Source organism: Festucalex cinctus, chromosome 1 (genome assembly GCF_051991245.1).
Source record: "Festucalex cinctus isolate MCC-2025b chromosome 1, RoL_Fcin_1.0, whole genome shotgun sequence".
NCBI lineage: Eukaryota > Metazoa > Chordata > Actinopteri > Syngnathiformes > Syngnathidae > Festucalex > Festucalex cinctus.
In genome coordinates this window covers 59627135-59650807 of record NC_135411.1, presented here as the reverse complement: position 1 = coordinate 59650807, position 23673 = coordinate 59627135, and the positions used below count along the sequence as shown (strand labels likewise).

At 40.0% G+C, this 23673-nt stretch overlaps 1 protein-coding gene across 3 annotated transcripts in view; it reads left to right on the top strand.

Moving 5' to 3' along the window:
- The window catches only part of cdh24b (cadherin 24, type 2b), a 222353-nt gene that overhangs the window by 98000 nt on the left and 100680 nt on the right, over positions 1-23673 (top strand). For all 3 annotated transcript variants that reach the window (XM_077497970.1, XM_077497950.1, XM_077497960.1), the window contains one exon: positions 17984-18278. In XM_077497970.1, the coding sequence (XP_077354096.1) occupies positions 17984-18278 (295 nt within the window). The remainder of the gene's footprint in view (positions 1-17983; positions 18279-23673) is intronic.

Here is a 23673-nt window from a genome sequence, read left to right as displayed (position 1 = left end):
ATGGCCTTGGTCTTGCTGAACACCTCCCTGAGCGGATGATAGCCGGAGGGAACGGTGTTCAGGTCCGGGTAATCCTGGTCATTCACGAGAGACACCTGTCGGATGGCAGCGGGAGGTGTCTCTGCCGCTGGCCGCTCCACCCCATGGTGGTCACAATCATCTCCCCAGTCCAGGACTCGCCCCGATCGCCAGTCGATGCGGGGGTTGTGCAACTGCAACCAGGGATGACCCAGGACCAGTGTGTGTGATGGGGACCGGAAGACATGGAAGCGAAGGAGTTCTCTGTGCTGCCCAATGTGGATCTCGAGTGGTTCTGTGACGTGCGTGATGAGGAATAGATCTTTGCCATTGAGCGCCCTGGCCCTCATGTGGGTAGTAAGTGGTTCCATGCCGGCCTGCAATTTCTTCACCAGCCCCCAATCCATGAGGCTCTCGTCCGCGCCAGAGTCAATGAGAGCTAGTAGGTCTGTGGGAGTGGTATTGCAGGAAATCGTGACTTGCGTGAGTTTTCGTTTTTTGCCTTGCTGGTGAGTCGCGGTACTCACCGGAGAGCCTCTCTTGGTGGGACAAGCTACCACCAGATGGCCTTGTTCTCCACAGTAGTAGCATCGCCCCTCTTGACGACGTCGCTGGCGTTCGTGGTGAGACAATCGGGCGCGGTCCAGCTGCATCGGCTCCTCGTCACTCTCGCTGGGCCTTCCCGCGGTGGGTGACTGGGGAAGGACACCTCGCGGAGGGCCTCTTGCTTCCGGATGCCGGAAGAATCCGGAACCGTGTCCTCGTTGATGTCTGCTGGTCTGCAAAAGATCTCGCCGTCGATGATCGGTGCGAATGGCCAATGAGATCAATGAGTCCAGATCGCCAGGTAAGTCTACGGGCAATAGGAGTTCTTGCATAGTTGTGGAAAGCCCCTTTAAAAAGTGGTCAAAAAGAGCTGTGTCATTCCAGCCACTCCTGGCCGCTAGAGATCGGAATCGGATTGCGTAGTCATTCACCGATTCTCTGCCCTGTCTGAGGTTACTAAGCTCTCGAGTCTTTTCCCGATCCATGTTAGTTGGATCGAACACGAGACGAAGTGCCCTGCTAAACCCGGCTGCGGTTGAGCAAGTCGGGGAGTGCCTTGCCCATTCCGTGGTGGCCCAGTCTCTGGTTCTTCCGGTCAGATGTGAAATCATGAAGGCCACACGGGAACGGTCAGTGGGGAAAGCCTGTGGCGAAAGTTCAAAATGTAAGTCGCATTCGGTTAGGAATGCCTGACATTGTCCCTGGTCTCCCGAGTATCGCTCCGGGGGAGCCAGTCTCAAACCAGCCCCGGTCAAGGCTGGAGTCGGGATCGGTGGTTCTGCTGTCTCTGGATTCGTGATGGCCGGCGTGGAGGGTCGCAGGTGGCTCATTAGCTCCTGCACCTGTCCAACGAGCTCTCCCATGCGGGTGGCCATCGCCTGCTGGACCTCCTCCGTCTGCGACAGGCGGACGGCCTGTCGTCGAAGTGCAGCCTCCAACTTCTCCGCTGGGTCCATGCTGGCCGAAGTGTACTGACACGGAGCGAGAAGGTAGGACTCAGACGCAGAGTGTAAGTTGGCCAACAAGGCTGCAACTTTAATCCAATTGAACAAAAAACACCTCTCAAGGAGGGAAAAAAGGCAGAACAGAAAAAGCTCCAAACTGGAGATAAAACAAGGGCACTCAAAAACAGGGACAACTAAAGGCGCTCCGCTAGGGAGGAAAACAAGGGGCAAACTAAGGGCGCAAGACAAAGCAAGGCTAGACATCGAACGAGGACTGTGGAACAAGGGCTGTGAGGACGCTTCCATGCACTGAGATGTGACACTTCGGCAACGGAGGGGAGAATGCAGGTGGCTTTTATGTCCGGGTTGATTGGGAACAGGTGGTGGTGATCATGGGCGTGGACCGGTAATCAGTGAGCTGCAGGAAGGGTAAGTGACCTGGGGTGAGAGGAGAGTTAATACTTTCAAAATAAAACGGGAACCTGACTTTGAAAACAAAAGCATGAACCGCCACTCTGGTGGCGGCGTGACAAATACACAGTATCGGCTATACCCTCTTGTAGCTATTCTACAACCAGGAACTACAAATTAGAATAATAATAAAAAATAAATAAAATAAAAAAATCCATTGATTTCATGCAATTTTAAGGAAAGTGTGAGATTGGGATATCGAGGTATTTCTTCAAAAATATCTGTCATTGTCTTTTTGGAAATTTTTATGTATCAAAAGGACTAGTGGTATCGATATTTGGAATTGGTGACTGCTCATGAGTTGAGCACTCGTATTGGTAATGGTCTGTAAAAAGTGGTAAGGAACATCCCTACTTAGTGACCGTTAATTAATAAAAAATAAATAAATAAATAAATCTTGCACTAGACTAGACAAATACAACAAAGCTTAAAAGACTAATACTAAAACTAATAAAAACTATAACATAGTTAAAAAAAAAAACTAATGAAAACAAACTTGCTCATAAAGAAATTAAAATTGAACTTACAAAACTAAAATAAAAATTAAAGGAAAACTAACTATCATGAAAATCCAAAAGTATTTTAACCCTGGTGTCTTGAGATTGGTTGATGACAAGTCCAGCTGCTCCAAAGTCTGTGTTCTAATGACTATATTGGATATACAATACATGGATGGATCCTTAACATTGATGAGTCGACTCCTGAACAATGAACTGCTTATATTTTATCTGGGTTCTTTTATCTTGCCTCATTTCATTGTAAAACCGACCCTAAGTGATCAAATAAGAGACTGTTTCATAAGAATTTCCCAGTGAGAGACAAAAAGTTTCAACCCCATGTCTACTGTGAGAGTGTATGATAAGTGGAAAAACATAATCTGACAGAATTTGAAAGTTGTCGCAGTCCAAAAGTGATTGGAAAAGTGCTCCTCCATGGTGCTGCATATGAATTTCTACGTCTGAGGGTGGGGAGGTGTTTATATTTGTGTGTGCCTGCACTAGGAGAGCAGTATGATGAGAATGTGTGAATTTGAATGCAAATCGACGTTTCCGTGTCACGCCTGTTCGAGACACTAATTGCAAATGATTCATGGTTGTTTTGTTTTACGTTAAAGTGGCTTGTTTTACCTTGTTTCCCTCCCATTATCTTGTTTACCGGCACTGCTTTTACATGGACAGATGGCTTGTTAGTTATCGACACAAGTTGCAACACTTGAATGAAGTTTTTCCACATCAATTTAACATTATCATGAAGACCTTGTGTCCTACTTACCTACTGTACTGTATATATTTCCATTCAAATACGTGCATTTTGCCTCAGGTTGCTTGCTTTTGGAGTATGTAAATTTATGGAGAGCACTGTTTGGTGAATGCGAAAAAATGTTTGCCCAATTTAACATACATTCTTAATTGGGAACGCATGCCTTGAGTGACGCTCTCAAATTTTAAAACATGTTTATTAGTGTGGTTGGATTTTTCTGGGTTGGATAAACATGAAGGTGTTTCGAGTGTGATACAAGCTTTATATTGGATCTAATTAGATTGTGCAGGAGAATCATGTATACTTGACATGTGGTATGTTAAATGTTTTATTAAGATGATATGTACACGTTATTTTCCTGCTACATGTGAATGTTTAAAGTTGATAAATATGTACATCTATAAACAGCATATATGATCATTTATTATGAGGGAAAAAAACCCTGAAAATGAATTGAAGAGACAACATGCAAACATTGTTTGAATCCAAACACGGCTCTCTTGTGCCCATATTTGTGTAGGTCTGAGTTATACTCAGCTCTCCGTGGGGCCAGATGGGGATCCACGGCTCTCCAGATGGGAGCGATTGGGAGGAAATCCGATGATGGCATAAATGATCACAGCTAGCCATAAGAGTTGTTGACTTTAATTATGCTGCTTAGATCATGGCCTGAGCTTTGCGCTGCTTTATCAGCCAACCCACACTTCTGGCATGCTCTCAACGGTTTCTTTCTTTCTTCTCACCAGGTTACGTCTCGTCTGTAGCACTCGGCTGCAGACCAAATACACAAGCAGCCACTTCTATTCTTAGTTATGCTCCCTGTCCGCTCTACAGTGACATTGCCAAGTAGAGGATCAGGCATGGATACTTCTGAACCATTAATCTTTTTTAGTCACCTTTACTCTGGCCAAAATTTTACCTGAAGAGTCTTTTCTTAAAACTGACACTTCAAATGGACAAATGTATTGGAACTAGTGTTGTTCCGATACCGATACTGGTATCGGCAGAGGCGCCGATACTGCATTAAAACAGTGGTATCGGTATCGGTGAGTACTCACAAGTAACATGCCGATACCACTAAATCCAACGCTAATATAGGATTTTGGATGCAACATCTTGTGTCTTGCTAGTGCACGACATTCACTGATAGGTGACATGCTCACTGCTTGCCGATCTAAGATATCCTATTGGCCCTTGAATGCTCTGAACCAGTGGCAGGACAACTTTTTCATGTTGAGTAAAAAAAACAAAAACTTAAGTATCGGTATGGTATCGGTATCGGCCGATACTGCAAAGCTGGGTATCGGTATCGGGGGCCAAAAAACGGTATCGGAACAACACTAATTGGAACACCTTGCAATAACACCTACTGTACAAGAGGGAAATATTAACCATTAGCTCCATAAGTGTGATCAAAAATGGACCACAAGGCTTTTATTCATTTAGTTTTTTTGGCAACATGTATGTAATTTCAAATATTTATCGTTTAATCTTGCATTTATTCCTCAAATAGGTTGTCTTTGACATGAAGCTATTTTGATTTGTATCTAATTGTTTGCATTATTTATATTAGTACCACACAATTCCATATCTGGGGCCGGAAATTATCCCGAGCGCTTTCCATGGAATTTCAAAGGTTAACCCTAACCTAACCCTAACTTTACCCCTCCTAGCTTCACAGGCATATGGCTCAAAAGGGGAGTGTCCTATTTACCTATGTTCCTATATATGGTTATCATTCTCAAATTAGCACTTTGTAGTTAGCTCCAGCAGGCTCCGGCCTTCCTGGGTGGAGTTTGCATGTTCTCCCCGTGCCCGCGTGGGTCTTCTCCGGGTACTCCGGTCTCCTCCCACATTCCAAAGACATGCACGGCAGGTTAATTGGGCGCTCCAAATTGTCCCTAGGTGTGCTTTGTGCGCGTGAATGGTTGTTTGTCTCTGTGTGCCCTGCGATTGGCTGGCAACCAGTCCAGGGTGTCCCCTGCCTACTGCCCAGAGCCAGCTGAGATAGGCGCCAGCACCCCCCGCGACCCTTGTGAGGAATAAGCGGTCAAAAAAATGGATGGATGGATGGAGTTAGCTCCAGCAGCTAACTAAATTAACACTAGTGAATTAAGCTAGCAAATATCAGTGCATTTGTTGTGTACAGAAAGAGACTTATATAGCCTACTGTATACAGCTTCCTGTAACCCATAGGTTGCCTAATATAGTTCTACTATTATCAATTAGTGTGTGATATCATAAGTGAATGTTGGTATTGTAAGGTCATGCATCTAATTTGTCGAGTTTGTTGAGTAACTACATTTACAATACATTTCTGGAGTCTGTGTGGGGAAAATATCTGTACATGTGAGCATGAGGCCATTTCTAAGGTTGGAGGTCACTGATAATGGAGGGGAGGACCTGGTTACCGTTGAGCCAAAAGGTGTTTGATGTGATTGAGGTCAATGCCCTCAAATCTTTCCACAGCAATGTCATCCAAGCATGTCCATAATACCAAACCCCACCGGTTTCATTTGTGCATTCACCGAACCCTTGCAAGAAACCCAAGAAAAAAAAAAATAATAAAAAATCACATTTCATTTTTCAATAAAGATTTTTTTTTTCTTCAAATTTAAGACATAGGTATAGGGTTTACAGATGAACAAAATGAACTGGGAGAGTAGCCTTTTCATCAAATCTGGCTCTCGTCCCCTTGAATTCAGAAAGCGTTGTGTCCTTTGATTGCTCATCTCCAAGCAGCTGATCTAAGTGTTCCTTTTGTTGTGGGAATGGTGAAAGCATTCCCACATATGTTATTGTGATTTTTATTCTCCTCCTTTTTTTGCCGTATAACAGCCTATAAAAATATAATACTTTCGATTATACTGTTCAAATTTCAACTTGCTTCAAAAGTTCACGCCATCTTGGGTATATATTGTCTGATTCCACATTACTTACAGTATTGGCACAATTTAATGTTAAATATCATTTTTTCCCTATTCATTTTAAATGGGACTGGCATTGAAATGTTCCATTCCACGCCCACTTCCAAACATACACAACTGATCATCATTACTAAGTCTCTGATACTGCTATATCGCTTCGGAAATGTTTTCTTTTTCTTCCCCCCCAACTTTAATTTCATTGTTCAATTGTTTTATGTCCATTTGATTAAATGTCATTTGACATTTAAGTTATTGCTATATTAATCCACATTTTCAGCTTTCAGTTCACAATGGGAACTCCTGCAAGTCTTTCTCCAATAGATTTCAGACTGGATTGAGGTTTGAATTGACTATGATGTGATGAAATGTAGCCAATCAAAGAAGCGCTCTGAAATGAGCCAGTATATCAAACAAATTAATATACTACCCCTAAGTACATCCATCCATTCTGTAAATAAAACATGGTTACAGGCATTAAGTCTGCCGTGAGTGGCCTGACAAGTAGCAGTTATGTGCACAACATTATGTACTTCCTGTGTGCGGTTAAAATACTAATTTCACAAAGTGGGTGGTCATGGGTTCGATGCCAGCTATTGCCACTTTTTTTTTTTTTTTAATATATAACTACATTTTCTTGACAACAGCCTATATGCTCTGAGCGTCTTATGTCATAATTGTATAAATGTGGCTTCCCCAGGCAGCAGAATTTATTTCACAAAGCAATTATTTCCTTGAAGAGTCGGTCCCCTTCTGCGAGTTGACTGCGCAGACATGACGAAATAAAAAATAAAAGCAACCTAAATAAAACAAATTAATATACTACACGAAGTGCATCCATTCATTTTGTGAATAAAAAATGATTACAAGCATCAACCGCATTTGCCGTAAATTGCCTCATAAAACAATTAAGGCACACATTGTCATACAATAATTTCACAGTTGAAACAGCATCAAGAAATAAAAAAGAAAATTAAAAAACTTATTCCAAAAGAACATACAGGTCCATTAAAGAAAATAGTCTCTGGACATTTTTGTTTGTCATGAAATACAAGGATTTTTGTTTGTATAGTTTGAGATAATTCTTCCAACTGCTGATGTGGGGCTTCACCTTGAGGTATTTGCATCTATGAATAAAATGTTTCGTGAGTTAAATTATACATTTATTTATTTTTTTTACCAAAAAGTACAAGTTCTTCTCCTGTAACTGAACTCCCACTTTGACATCCAGTTTAAATGTTGCACTGTAATGTGTTTGGATAATAACCAGCTCGGTACAGCTTACCAATTTACCATTTACTTCAGAGCGTATGAAAGGATTAAATTAATAAAGAAATCACACAACGTACCATCACAACAGTTACAAGTTGACTACTGAGCGCACCCAATTCCCTGGAACACAGTATACACCAAACAATGCAGTGTGATCACCTGCAGCTAATGAGGGCCAAGCAGGGCATCATGGAGATTCGGGGTGTGTGTCTTGGCCTCCGCCGGACCCCTGAGACTGGCTCATCGGACCCCTGGGGTTCGATCGAAACCCAGGTTAAGAACCACTGAGCAAGGCAAATTGTCAAGCTGGAACAAACTGCTCGAAGATATTGTCCAAAATGTCTTGAATTGAGATTCAGATGGAATTTACACACATATCCCAAAACCTCGATTAATTAGTAGATTTAAGATTATGTGTCAATCTCTTTGTCCACACTGTGTCCCTTTTAATTGCTTTAAAGCAATCTATGTCATTTGGTTATCTGGCCACGAAGCGTGATTTAATTTCAGGCTCTCTCGACTCATGTGGGCCCTCTCTCAGATTAATGTTGCCGGCGTATTGCTGCTCTTTCTTGAGACACCTCTTTGAATTGGCGGGCATGCTGTAAATCGATAGGCTCTCCCTATTGCCCTGCTTCACACTCCATGGCTAATATTAAAGAGCTGGCTTACTCCCAGCCCTCTGTGATACTTCTAGTAGCCATGTGATAGAATTTGGATAAGCCTGTTGTGCTTGTAGTTGTCCCATTTGCTTGTGGTTCTTTTGAAATCGCCACACGCAGGATGATTAGTAGCCGCTGCTGCTTTCAGACAGGGATATTATCACCTGTGCACTCTCCGAGCGCTAATGCCCTTTACAACCACACTGCACCAACTCGTATTTCATGTCTGAATCCTTTTGACTTTATTCAGAAACCACTCAAACATTAATGAGACAATGGAGCTTGTGTGTTCTGATTTATTATGCAGCCTAAGCAATATATGTTCATATGGCGGATTACAGTAATTTCTTTAGAATAAGGTCTGTTTTTGCTCAAAAATTCATCCAAATTCAAGGGTCATCTTGTAGGCAAGTACATCGAAATTACAAAAATTTGTCACATTGTATAGATGTTTACTGGTGCCAAAGAGTTCTTTTCATTCTAATATGATGTTTATATGTTCAATTGTGGTGGTTTTGACAACATTTCCAAACAGATTTAAAGAGCAAATACTGTGTTTTACATGTGTGTTTATGACATGCCTTCTTACTTCCTTTTTTTAACCACTAAGCTTTGCATGCTTTCGAGAAGGATCTGTGATCCACCTCCTACAATTCCCTTTCTTCAATACCACAGTAACATCATTTTCACTGCTCACCAAGCAAGAATCATGACGGCCTCGCAAATGGATTTGTTCCGAAACAGGCGAACAAGCTAACGGCCGTAAATAAACAAAAATGTAATGTCTCACTTAAAAGTGGGTTCCCCATTTAACTCCACAAAAACATTTTTGCACCACTGAGTCATCTCCAGAGACACTCAGCACATATCAAGGATATTTTTTTTTTTTTTTCATTTGTGTAACATCATACAAAATGGAGACAGCTCTGACTAAGGCCCGAGTTTTGACAGGGAAATCTGCTAGCAAGTTAAGAGAACTTCTCCTTCTATTAAAAACATGTCTGACCACAAGAAATCCCAATCTATCAAATTAATATGTGTCTAAAACATTTTTGAATGTGGATAGCAGCAAATCGGAGGACTGTATAATACATGAGTAAAAAGAAAAATCCCCTTTTGATGGGTGCATTTCATAGTGCTTAATAGTTGAGTGTGTGCTATTCTCCAGAAATTACCTTCAGATTTACCATAGCAGTTGCTACAGGGTTATTTCTCTCCTTGCTTCATGATTTAAATGTGCATAGTTACATACTAGCATATTCCAAGTAATCAAAATGACAGTGTCAAAAAGGCGTGTTGCAACCTAGAAGGAAGCTTATCAGACCCAAAATTATTCTCCAAGTAGAAGCGACACATCATTGTATTTGTATGTGTGGCACCATTGATTTCATCAGGGTGGTTGTAGTACAGCGGTTATGAGCTGTGATACTATTACTGTACTTAATCTGAAATATATCTGGTCGCTGTTGTTGTATAGTACTGTTTGTATATTGCAGCTGAGTGAAAAACATTATGAAGCTGATCGTTTGAGGGCGTTAACAAGAGAATCGAATATTCAAATCCTTCAATAATTTTGATACCTGCGACTTTCCTGCTATTTTAACAGGGATGCAATATTCATTCATATTAACTGTATTAAGAACAAATTTAGAATTAACCTGAACGTAAACTCTTTAAGAATCTGTCTTATAAAGAACATTAGATTAACTGTCAATATCACTCAAAATTGTCACGCCGCCACCGGCGTGACGGCCCATGCTTTTATTTTGTGTCCATGTTTCCTGTCTTGTTTTGAAAATCCTAACTCTCCTCTCACCCCAGGTCACTTGCCCTTCCTGCCGCTCCCTAATTACCGGTCCCCGCCCATGATTACCACCACCTGCCACCAATCAAGACTCACAATAAAAGCCACCTGCATTCTCCCCTCCGTTGCCGAAGTGTCACACACAGTTAGTGCATGGAAGCGTCCCACAGTCCTCGAGTCCTCGAGTCCTCGAGTCCTCGAGTCCTTGTTCCTTGTTCCTTGTTCCTTGTTCCTTGTTCCTTGTTCCTTGTTCCTTGTTCCTTGTTCCTTGTTCCTTGTTCCTTGTTCCTTGTTCCTTGTTCCTTGTTCCTTGTTCCTGTTGCCTTGTTGTTTTGCCTTGCTTTTGTGCCTTGTCTTGTTTTTGTGCCTTTTCCTCCAGTGGAGCGCCTTTTGTTACCCCTTTTGCCTTGTTCCTGTTTTTTCCTCCCTAGTGGAGCGCTTTTTGTTCTCCACCTTTTTGATTCCCCCTTTCTCCTCTCAGCTTGAGAGGAGACACTGGTTGGCTGGAAATAAACCTGCTGCCTTGGTGGCTTACCTTATCCTGCGTCTGGGTCCTACCTCTTCACGTCGTGACAAAAATCTATACTTCCACACCACAGCAAGCAATCAACATAGCTGAGGATGTCATCGTTTATCATACCGTCCACAGTCACGGTTTCATGACATAAAGTGCTGCTAAATAAAACTAGTACATTTAGAATTGTGAAGAATTAACAGATTTGTGTGCTATTGTGAATTTTAGATTTGAATGAATGAGCCAACAATCGCAAAATGTCAGCCCTTGGTAAGAATTAATCAGTCTGATTAGCTGCTAGCTAGCAAATCAGTGCATGTAATTGAAATAGACTATGCGATAGTACATTACCACATTCACACCTAATAATTTAGCCAACAAGCATATTTTGGGGGCAAAAAGCTCTTAATATTTTAAGGGGGAAAGCTTGCTGGGTTCTGCCAAAGTATTTTAACTCCTGTTTTTCGAACGCTAGCTCAAGCCAGAGTACGCCCGGACATGTATAGCCCACACAAGAAGGCCTGAGCCGAGATTCAAACCCACAAACTATTTTTCATTTTCATTGCTTTGTATTAATCTTTGGGGCATAGATAACGTTGAGAGGTCAGTGTTAAATATATTTGAAGCAGAAGCTTCCCCTGCTGCAGAATGAATTTGAGGAAACCTTTCGATCACAACTGCCACCACTCACTCTGGTAATGATGCTGGGCTTCATTAAGAAGCTCATTAAGTTCCGTCGTTAAGCAGCAGGGCTGTTAAGGCTTTGATTGTTAATGGCTCTTCATTCAAAGGCGAGAGAAAGCAGGCTTCCCAGGAGGTTCTGGTCGGTCCATTGCCCTAGTGCTTTTGGTCACATCGCAAGATGGACGATGAGGGAAAACTAAAATATGTCAGTGAAAACACTTTCGAAACATGTTTTAAAGGGACCTTAAGATTTCAAAATTACCTGCACAAGTGGGTGTTAGCTTTGGCCTTTCAATAATTAGACTAGGTGGCATGAGCTAGGACATTGTGTCACAGTGACCCGTCCTCTTTGCTTGGCATCTTCCCATCCATCTGCTCTCTGGCCCATACAGTATATCAAGTTAAATCCAGTTAATTGGGTCACTCATCATGATATAGGATAGGCTGAGACACCCACCTTGTGTGGGTGGGTGGCCAAGACAGTGTAAGAGTAGAAACTAGTTTGGACAGATTAGACCTTCTTCTGCATTCATCAGAAAAGGTTCTACAGCTGCATAATTGATCTTTCTGGCATCCAGTAAATAGTTCAACTAGTTCTATTATTAGTATAACAAGCATTAAATATAAAAGAACCGGTGAAAGTTCCCTTCAGAACTTCTCAATTGGTACCATGACCCTGATAGTCCATTAGTTTTCTTCTTTAGCACATTGAGTTACCTTGTGTATGCAGTGTAAATAAAGTTGCCTTTCCTTGCCTAAAGATGTTTTCTAGATGTAACTTGAAATGAGTAAAAATACAAAGGATACAAATCTAACAAAAAAATATTATATATATTAAATATATTTTTGCAGATCTACAATGTTTTAAGTACTAATTCCTATTTATGTGAAAACCATAAAAATGTTGTTTTAGATATGGCTATAATTAGCTATACATTCTGTTTTTACTAATCATGTTGTCATACACACCAAGTCACATTTTAGTCACATTTTACACAGCATCAGCAAGAAGCGTTTTAACAAAAAATGCAGTATAGATGGAATTTGTGTTTAACATGCATAAAGACAATTGTGCTGACTTGGAGCTAATCTCGCTCTACAACAAATTCACTTTCATAACTTTATCATGTTTTAGACTTCATTTTATTGTGTAAATTAAAATTTGTTGTTCAATTCATAATAGACTCCAGATTTTAGTGTGTTTGTGCAAACAAATGTTGATGCAATACTGCCATTGAATGAAAAAAAGGTAGTGTGAGAGATTGATTCTGCACTAGAACTTCTGTTGATCTCCACTGATGGGGAACAAGGCAAAGAAAAGAGAGATTGGACGATAGCTTTTACTGACACGGTGCTGTCACGGGCCATTGGCTGGTGTTGAGGTGAAATAGCCATTGTAGACCCAGGAAGTGATTGGGCAACGGTGCTAATTGATGATTACGAGGGATTGAGTCCAAAACAAATGGGAAGATACACACAATCCATTTGAACAATTCAACAATCAATTACAGTACATCATCTTTTCAGGGCTATTCCATGTTGCGTCTAACTGGACAAATGATGTGCGATTTACCCGACTAATGTGTTTGGCCACTTTTAAACTGAAGAACAAGCTATCAACTCCCACTTGTTGCTCATATGAGTACTGCAGATATATTTTTTTAGATTGTGGAAGATATTCTGCATTGTGTGTTGGAGAGAACTTGTGGTCTTTGCCCGCAATTCTTCTTCTGTCTTTCTATAAATGGCTCACTTGCGTATGTGAATGCTGACGTGAAATATGATCATTCGAGGGGATGACATGTTTCAGTGCAATCTGTCTACAACAGAATCTCTGCCATAAATATTCGGTTGATGTAGGTGTCGTGTGGGCTCCAGTAAACATAGCAGCGATGATAAGACCCACATTTAGAAAATAGAATATTAGTCAGCACATAGTCAGCAGGGACAGAATGTCTGAAGCATCTGACAGAGTTGCTGCCTGAAATGCAGTGACGACTGTTTTGGGCAAAAATTACCCTATTTGGAAACGTGGGCACAGGTGGGTTTATCTGTTCTCTTCATAAACTTATAAGATGCTTAATGTATGTTGTTTTATTGTTCAGTGGTTGTTCTCGGGATTTCGACTTTATTTTATGTTTATTTGATGAATATCAAAATGTGTTCTATATTAGAAGTTTGTTCTAAAAGGAGAACATTGTTTTATATTTGTTTGCCTTTAGAAGCTATGGAAGGCTGAAATTTGTCACCTTTGGCCAAAGGGAGTCTTCTGATAGTAAGCACACAGGATGTACTTAATAGACTTGTACGTTATAATTAAAATAATGGCTACATAAATAACGTAGTGTATGTTTTAAAATTCATTTGAACATTGGCCCAAGTAAAACCGCACATGTAGCTTCTTAGTCATCTAGATTACTGTAATCCACAAACGGAGGACAATGTTTCATCTTTAATCCAAAAGGCTTCTTATTCTTCCCTCCTGATGGATAATTATTAAATCATTTGTAATAAATTGGTGGGAGTATCCCCTGAGGGGTGGTCAGTTGTGAATCCTCTGTTCCTAAGATTGTATGCACAATCGTAAATCGTCAAAAAAGATTGGTATGAGGCCGAAGCCTGGACTCAAACTTGCGTCCTCAGCACTGGGAGGCGGACGTGCTAACCAGTCATCCACCATGCTGCCCAACAATAGAATCCATTATAGCGAAATAGTAGCTGCTGGTCGCGACTGAGTGATTTAGCACGAGAACGCTCATGACATCACATCTGCACAAGGTGAGAAATTCGAACCAGAATCCAGTCTGAAAACTATTGGCCAGAGGCTTGCTGGAGTACGTATTGTGAACAACTAAGGTGTTCATCTGCTAATTAGAGGATATTTGAGTCATCAATGGTCACATAAAAAGCCAATTATAAAGATATATTTGAGCAAAATCCGACATAGAGCAGCTTTTATTTAATGCAAGATATTTTATGACGCCACTAATTGTGTTGAATATCACACTTTTCCCTTGGTGCTCATCCATTTTGTAGAAAAAATGTGTTACTGCATAATCCTGTTGTCTAAATTTCTTATTTGAATTTGTATCTTAATAAAAAGCATTGCAAAAACTCCTGACTAATTCCCACATTCATACAGCTTGCTTATCGAAAAAGTGTTTGGAATAACTCATTTTGAAAGTCAGTATATGTTGATGAAGTCACAGCGGCCAAATCTTTTTTTTTTTTTTTTTTTTTTTTTTTTCAAAAGTACTAGTGTTGTTGCCATGCAACATTGCTTTCCTGAGCTTATACAGTAGACTTTGCTGTTTCACATAAGCTGTTGGGGTGAATTGTGCATTGTTATTATTTTGGTCACAGGTGCCATTCAGGCCACTAATGTGCACATGTTGTGATTGAATCTTGTGCTCTGTGTTTGATGCTGGTGAGGGGAGATCGTTCCCTGATATTACCATCAGCAGAAGCCCCGGCTGCTCCGCTCCGCTAGCATCCCACGAGGAGTTAATCTAATAAAACTCAACAGAAGGCTGAGATCGATACAGATTGCCCCTCTACTGTGCACTCTGGACTCGTCCCCATACATTCCTATTAGTTAGGGAATAATTGATTGGTCGACTGTTCATTATTCCTCTGATTTGGAGGTTTCATTAAACAGCCAGAGCACTCTCCATGCACATGTGCTGGTAATTTCCTACTCTCAGTAGCTGCTTGAATGTGACAAGAGGCTGTCAGAGGCAGGGCCGGCGCTAGCCATTTTGGTGCCCTAAGCATAAATGTTTTGTGGTGCCCCCCCCCCCAACACTCCGTCCGCACACCCCATCACCCCTACCCTGGTAGAAATGAACTGATCTGAGTATTTGTCAGTTTTGCTTTATTAAACAAAATAACTTGTAAGTAGGGCTGGGTTTGAAATATCGATAAATCTCTATCATATCGATACACCTTTTCATATCCCAATATCGATACATAAAACCATGTATCAATATATCGACCCCCCCCATTTTTGTCAATTTATTTACACAGCCTGTGCTGTGGTTGTAATTTATTTAAATTATTATTTATTGTTTTTATCAGGCCATGTTAAATGAAACAGATTAATGTAACTGCAATGGATTCAATTCCTAATGTAAATATTTATATTCTTACTAATGCATTAAATTAGAGCAATAAGTTTCTACTCTTTGCAGCATTGATACTTTTGACTGTCTAAAATATGTGCTGCATGAATTTCTCAACTGAATCGAAAATCGTTGTGAATCATGAATTGAATCGGGCCCTTGTGAATCGAATTAAATCGATTCTGGAAATCTGAATAGATACCCAGCCCTACTTGTAAGTGTCAATATTGAAGTTTTAAAAATGTTCACAAAAATAAGTGATAAATAATAAGTCTTTATAAAACTAACAATGACACCAAATACTCAAATAAATAAACCTAAATTAATTAAAATAAAACTCAATGCCACTACTATTAACAAATAAACATCTGGAAATAAACAAAGTGCAAGCAAGTTAGTAGAGGCCCTACAGAGGCACATGTCTACATTCCTGGGCTGCAAAATCGGCTATCAGGTCATCATATGACAGCTTTTGTGCAATTTCCGCATTTATGTTAGGGTATGAAATGCTCATATTGAAGCATTGATTCTGTATTCAGAAATACAAGACAATATTGAGGGATTCTACAATGAAATATGGTTTTGAACCATGGTACAAACATTTTCTAAATTGATTAGGATTATGGTATTGTGCAGGCCTATATTTAAAACACAGGTACATGAAAATTTTAATCATCTACCTTTTTAGAGAAGGATTGATAGGGCACTATGTAAAAATTCTGGACATAATATTAAAACTATGAATATGAAATGAGGAAATCTACTTAGCCTTAATATGATTATTATTATTATTTTCAAATTACACTTTTACCAGTACATGGCCGTTCCATATGAAACAATATTGTCTCGTCACATTCCATTTAACATACCGTATAATGAACGTGCTGTCACAACCATTCCACTGCGGCGGTTTGGAGTATTTTTGTTTTGTTTTTGATTTTTTGCTAACTGTGGTCATGTAAACGTAGCTGCTACAAAATAAACAAACAAATTGTCATTGTCATACCTGCAAGTGACGCGCGAGCATCATCTCGTTTTTTCTTTTCCTCTTTTCTGCTCCCAATTCGTGATGCCTTTTTGATGACATGTCCAGATATCCAAGAATAAACTTCTGCCAAATTTGCGATTGAAGCATAAAGTGCACCCCACCCCCCTCCCCCTTTCCCTAATAGGAACAAACTACCTCCCACCAACGTAGACCAGCGATACCGCTCGTCCAGTAAATAATGCTACGTTATTTTTTTGTATTTATTAACATGCTTTACAAGCTTTTATTTTAAATATTAGACACTGATATTATAATTACTAATATGATTATTTTTACGGGCTTGATTTGTTCTTTGGTGCCCCCTTAGGCAGTTGGTTCCCTACGCGCAGTGCGTGATCAGCGTATGCGGAGCGCCGTGTCTGGTCAGAGGGGACTGTTGTCAATAAGACTGAGATGAAATGGAATGTGTTTCATAACTTCCATGCTATATGAGCATAGAGAAGAGCATGAACATGCAAATAAATTGTTTGTGGGAAATGTAAGACATATTTTTAGGGTTGACAGGCAGTTAAAAATGTTAATTGATTCGTAATTAATTGCATGATTTCAATAGTTATATCATACGGAGCCCCTAAGGTGACATGGTAGGAAAAAAAAAAAAAAACTTTGCGAGAGAACGCAAAGTTGCTTTGCGAGGGAACACAAAGTTGTTTTTTTCGCCTACCATGTCATCGTAGGTGCGCCGTAAACACTTCCGGGTCATCTTCCATGTGACCAAAAGCGACGTGTAAACAAAGCAGTGGAAAAATACATGCTCCATCCTCGTCGCTTTGGGAAAGCTTTCCCACTGCTTTGTTTCATGTTTACAAACGTTCCATCCTCGTTGCGAGGGAATGCAATTTTTGCAAGGGAACACAAATTTGTTTTGCGAGGGAACACAATCTTTGCGAGGGCACGCGATCTTTGCAGTTTTTTTTTTTTCTTTCTACCATGTCACCTTAGGGGCTCCGTAATATCACAATTAATTGCAAATTTTATTTTTTTTCCCCAAATTTTCAAACTCTTGTTAACAAAAAAGTGGAAAAAAAACTTAAAAAATTAAACTAATAGAAATATGGCTACATCATTGATGCAGTAATTTCATAATAATTCATAAAATTCAGTTAAAATTAAAAAGGTGTACTGTGCTGTAAAAAACGAGTATGATATTGATTTGTGTTGAGGTCATTTTTCTGCCACTAGATAGCATAAATGCATTTGTAAGATGTTGGTGACAGCTCAGTGCATTCTTCTTTTCATATTAAGGGCTATCTCATCTTTAACATGAAGTAACTTGTGAAATTCTGCACATTTTTTAAATTTTAAAATACAACTTTGCCCCAGGCTCCACAAATATATGCATTATTATTAAGTTTATTACTGCTAAATTTTGACATGGATGTGTCTGCTGCGTTGCGACTGGAATTCTCCCAATAGAGGCTTCCCAAGTAAGGGGTGGTCATTAATCGTGTTAAACTATTTTTGACACCCCTAGTTATTTTATTAAATGCATATTTTTAAATTCATCCTTTTATGCAGGATGGCTGAGGATACGCAGATTGTTTTGTCTGATTTTAAAAATGGGACCACTGGCAGTGTATTCATTCACATGCTTCAGTCAACTGCGATGGTGCTTAGTCGCTTCGCCGCCCGGAACAGGATAAACTTATGAATGGGGTGTTTAACCTACTGTTTATTCTTGATTTTTACCTTCTTGTCTATCTTCTCCCACCTAGCTCCACACCGACATGGACAGGAATGACGGACGCACGAAATATGTCCTACGTGGCGAGGGCGCCGGCTCCGTCTTTGTGATCGATGAGAAGACGGGCAACATCCACGTCACCAAGCCACTGGACCGCGAGGAGAAGGATGAGTACCGTCTCATTGCCACGGCCACCGACAGGCAGACCGACCGTGCCCTCGAGCCCTCATCACAATTCATAATTCGGGTGCAGGACATCAATGACAACCCACCTGTCTTTGACGAAGGCCCCTACAGCGCCACTGTGCCTGAGATGGCAAATATAGGTACCGTATCCTTTTTTATTTTATTTATTTTTATCAGGAGTTAAAGTCAAAAAGGACCAGCACCAGGCACAGCAGTTTGTTAGTGTGCAATTATTTGTGCTTCCGTTGGAGTAAAGCTGTGATGGATTTCAAAGTAGCTAATCTATTTTTAGGTGTATCAGCAGGAGTGACGTGTAATGGTTCAACTTTGCAATATTGTTTATTTTATATATACCTGATGAATTAGCCTGTATACTTAGCTAACTAATAAAGATAAAAATATCAACCAAGTGAACGCTTGGAATTGAAAAAGCTCATCAAAAGTCAATTAGTAAGATATACAGTACATTATTAAACCAATAAAATCAACAAACACCTGCTCAAATTGGGTTTGATTGCTATTATTGTCACATTCCATACTTCCGATTGCAGATGTGATTTACAATCCTTGGTTTGAGCTTGTAAGATTTGCAAAGGCTTGAACATCAGGTGAGAATTCCCACACAGCTGATGTGCTCTGCGCGACTGATGTCAAATATCACCATTGTGCAACAACATGATCTAAGTCATGTCTTTACATTATATACTGCTGGGACTCAGTAATTAAAAGAAAGATGAAAAGAATAAAACATAAATGAGCCAGGGCAGTAAGCGACATAAAAACCAACAGAAGGAAACAAAAAGGGAATCCTGACGGTTCGCCCAAAACAGCTCCCTGGTTCTCAGATGGGAAAAAAAAGAAAAAAGAAAAAAAAATGCTCTGAGGGATGAGCACAGTATGGATTTGGGAAAACAAAACAATACAAAAAAACTAAGGATCAGCCACATGAATACACATCAACAGTGACTCGAATAGTTACACACGTGGACTTACGCAACCATTTAGGCGCTCCCCACCTCCCAATGCGCCTGTGCTGTAACAGAGGAGCTGTAACAGAGGAGAGGGGTTGGGGAGGGGAAGCCAAAGATAGGCATTGATAAAAGTTGTGTAGTGCTTTGTATGATCATGAGCGTGTGTGCGTAAGACTGTCCCAGCCGGCACAACAAAATACATCGTCTCCTTACCATGGAGACGACCTTGCTGGCTCCTAAACACCAACAAGAATCAACAGAGAATGAGGAGGGTGAGAGAGATAAGGGGGGCCTCAGCGTCCGGCATGATCAAGATCCAAGAGAAAGAGCCTAACATAGCAGTTGTTTTGGGAACAGTCCAACAATCATTTAAGTGGAACTCTCAATGGGCAATTAGCTGAATTGGCAAACAATTCTTCGAGGCGAGCCGACAACTTCGCCACATTGGTATTCAGTTTGCATAGTGTTTCAGAAGTCGCATTCAACTTGCGATTGAGTTCACTTGTCACCTGAGTGACTGTTAACCACCTGCCACACCAAACATAAGTACATGATTAATCAGGAAACTGACACCTCCAAACAGCAGATTACGGAGTATATTCACTAAGAATGCGCTGCGTCCGGTAATAGCGCGAAATATTGCACCACAACTGCACCCGCAGTCTGCGCCCAGTTACCCACCTATTCACTAAGGATATTGCTCTAATCACATACCGGCGCAAACACGCCCACAAAACTGACAGCTTGGAGAAAATTTGCACCTGATTTACCACACATGGCAATGGATTTGCACCAACAACATGTTTATTATAGTAACAGTTGCGAGAAAGATGACATTATCAGAAAGCGAGGTTGGACCGAGAGGAAGCGTTTAGAGCGCCATTAAGCTGTACAGAGCAGAGAGGACGACAACATACAAATTATTGGTGCGATCGTTTATTAAAATATATTTTCAGAGGTTGGCGTGGGCATACAGTATGCATCTGGCATGTAAAAATGATCGTAAAATGCCTCCCTGCCATTGCTGATCAGCCCGGGTTATGTTATGTGTCCCAAACCAACAAAGAAAATTTCTCTTTCTCTCCACAGTGCCACATGCACTGCTGTCAAGATCCTGGGATTGAGGTTGCGGCAAGTTAATACATCCTTTCCATAAATGTTATTTGCCACGCATGTCACGCATGTCACGCAAACTCAAGGTGGCAGTTTGCGTTGGTGTTCGTGAATTAGACGCTGCATATCAATGAGTCTCATTTGCATTGGGGTAGGAATATTTTGCGTAAAATGTATGCAAATGACCTATAATGTACAATAACACTGGAGCACCGTGGCACAATCTAGTTGGCAACGCACTTAGTGACGGATTTCCCCATCTGCGCGTGTTTAATGTAATAGGCACTCCCGGATTGCTCCATTTTTACCGGTTAGTACCGTGCAAAGGCGACGCAAACCTTTAGTGAATAGGCCCCGACCTGTTTTCAGAATTCCATTAATGTCAGCTTCTACGAACAGAATCAACAGGCTGAAGTTCTGCAAAATCCAAAGTGTACCCATCAGCAAACGTTCCATCTGGACAAGTAGGTTCCCTCCTTCACGCTCTACTCATTGAAAAAAAGTTGTTGATTGCGTTGAGAGGTTTGTGTCCATCCTTCACTATATCCTTGCTTCTGTCAGGTTCCCACAGTACACAAGATATAATGATACAAACTGTGTAGTACAATTTCATAAGACAAAGTATCTGATTTTCACTGCCCCAAACTCTCCAACTTTTATTCAGTTTTGCAGTGCGCAACCTGCCTATTAAAGTTGACAGTTATTCATGTTCAGGTTCTGCATAATGTGCCGCTGATACGTCCGCAGTTTCCTACCAGCCTGAACCTCTCTGGACTTTCTCTACTCATTATGAAACTGAGCTTCATTTTAAAGGAAAGGAGAAGCCAATGTCATTGGTCACAACCGTGACCTACCTTGACCCCACTGCCAAATAATATATTCCACAAACTGATAATAATTCTGCTCCAGTTTATCCCCTATTGCAATGGGCTGTGCTTGTGCATATAAACCAAAAACTGTGAAGACTCTCATCTGTGCGGTTATCATTTTTTAGATCGGGGGTTCTGGTTCATAGTCTCAATATTTCTTTTTTGTGTGTGTGTGTTATTAATTTGTACAAGTATGCCTGCATTTTGTGGTGTTGTTTTGACTTTAAATCCTGGGTATTGTGATTAAAATACCTGTATCTACTGATTCAGCCAATCAGAGCTCCCATGATGGAGGGTGGGGAGGGGAGGGGGTCACTTTGTAGTGATTCATTCAAAGACATTACAGCTAAAACAAATGTAAATTATGAAGCATCAACTTTAAAATCTTTTTTTTTTCTCAAAATCAGTATAACTGCAGTAATTCCTTAAAAAAAATAAAACAAAAGTAGTATTACTGCAGTAAATCCTGTACTGTACTTACATGTAAAGCTACAAGCTCTCAATTTTTTTTAAATTGGATTAGGGCAGATTGGTGATGTAGTGGTTAGCACGCCATCCTCAAAGTCAAGAGGTTGAGTTGGAATCTTGGCTCAAGCTATCCAGGTGCAATGCCGTTCGAGAATAAATTGTAATTGCACATTCACTACAGTAGGTGGCAGGGGCAGTCACATTGCCAGAGAGTGCGCGCAAGGAGTATTAGCTCCTCTGGAGAGGTGTACGTACAACAATTTCATAGTCAAATGCTACAATTGATAGTCGCGAAACAGGCGCGGAATATTTTCTTCTTCCTGGGGTTAACGTAACAAATACTAATTGAGAAGCACTTCCCTAAATAGATGCATTGATTGATGAAATGTTAAGTAACTTTGATGACTGGCAGGAAAAAACAAAAACAAAACTTTCACATACAATGTACCGAAAAGTGACCTGTTAATATTTCCATGGCTGCTGAAAGATGTACAATGTACATGTACAATATGACGGGCGTGCTTAGAATAGAAATGAAGAGACGTGGTGAGAGATAGAAATAATTTTTTTTCCACTTAAATTGCAGTGACATTTGTAGTGGTAGGAAGTGTTTTTAAATTGTCGTTCAGAGCATGGCTGCAGACAACCTGTATGTACAAAATGTGCTCTAATCTAAATTTAAACTCAATTCTGCCCTTTGAATGAAAGTAAGTTCTACTCCGAGGGAGCAATCTTGCTCTCGAAATGGAAAATTGCTTTGTAATATTTTAAATAATGCATGTCCTCAATTTAGTAGTTTAAAATCCATCCATTATTATGAATCGCTTATCCTCACGGTCGATATCTATATATTTTTAATCTAGCTTTTAGTCTTTGCAAACTGCCTGAATATTTTTGTACACTTAAAAGACATTTGGTTTAGACTGGAAAAATTGCCTTGATGCTTTTACCTGGTTACCCATGTCACAGTTATGACTAACACGGCCATATCACAGATGATGGGTTTTCAAATTTGCGCTGATAACAGTCTGGATGGTTCTTTTCCTCTTTGCCCAGACGTCATAACGTCCATTATTTTCAAAAACTATTTGAATTGTGGACTCGTCAGACCGCATCACACTTTTCCAATTTGAGTCAGTCTATCTCAGAGAAACTTATCCCATTCTTGATTGTGAATACATGAAACTTTTGGGGATGCGCCAATACTAATCATGACACCATCTGTTTCCAATTAAACTGTTGACATGTGAAACGTTAACAGAGTTATTTATTTATTTATTTATCAATTTTTTGAGCATTCGTCAACTTAGGGCTGCTTGATTGTGAAGAAACTATTTATTACGATTAATTTGGTAACAATTGAAATCACGATTGGGACGATCATTTGTTTTTTGGTACAAAATGGGAACATATTTAAACAAATACATTTCTTTGAAATAAAGGTTTCAAAGGAATTTATTTGCCTTAATTATGCAAATTTCTTTTGGACCCAAAAAATAATTATTGAATTAGTTGTTTTAAAATAAAAAAAAAGGTACAAATATATACATTAAACAATTCAAAATTTGTATTAATAATCTTTTATTTTTGTTCATGGCTATGCCAATGTTCCAATTGTGGAGTGTAATAATTGAAATTGTAATTGGATTTTGATTAATGGCACAGCCCTATGTCAACTTACCAAGTCTTTTGATGCCCCAGCTTTTTTGGAAAGTGTCACATTAAAAATGAGAGAATATTTGAAAAAAAATAAATGTTGCTCATTTTGAACATTAAATATATATGTTTTTAATGTATTAAATTGGATATCGGTTGAAAATGATTTGTAAATCATTTTATTGTATATATGTTATGACATCTATAATTTAACTGGAATAAATGTATTAAATCAGTTAGAGGGTCTGAATTGAATTTGAACTGAATTTGGAATTGCACTGACGTGCACACTATTGACATCTATTGTTGCTGTGTCTTCAATCTGATATAAAGTAGCAGTTGCTCTCACAAATCCTCTTCTTCCTCCCACATTGTTTGGCTTGAGACTTACGGGGGGAAAGAAAAAAAAAAAAAACCTCATCTGCTCCTAAGTATAAATATAGAATTTGTGTGTGCTA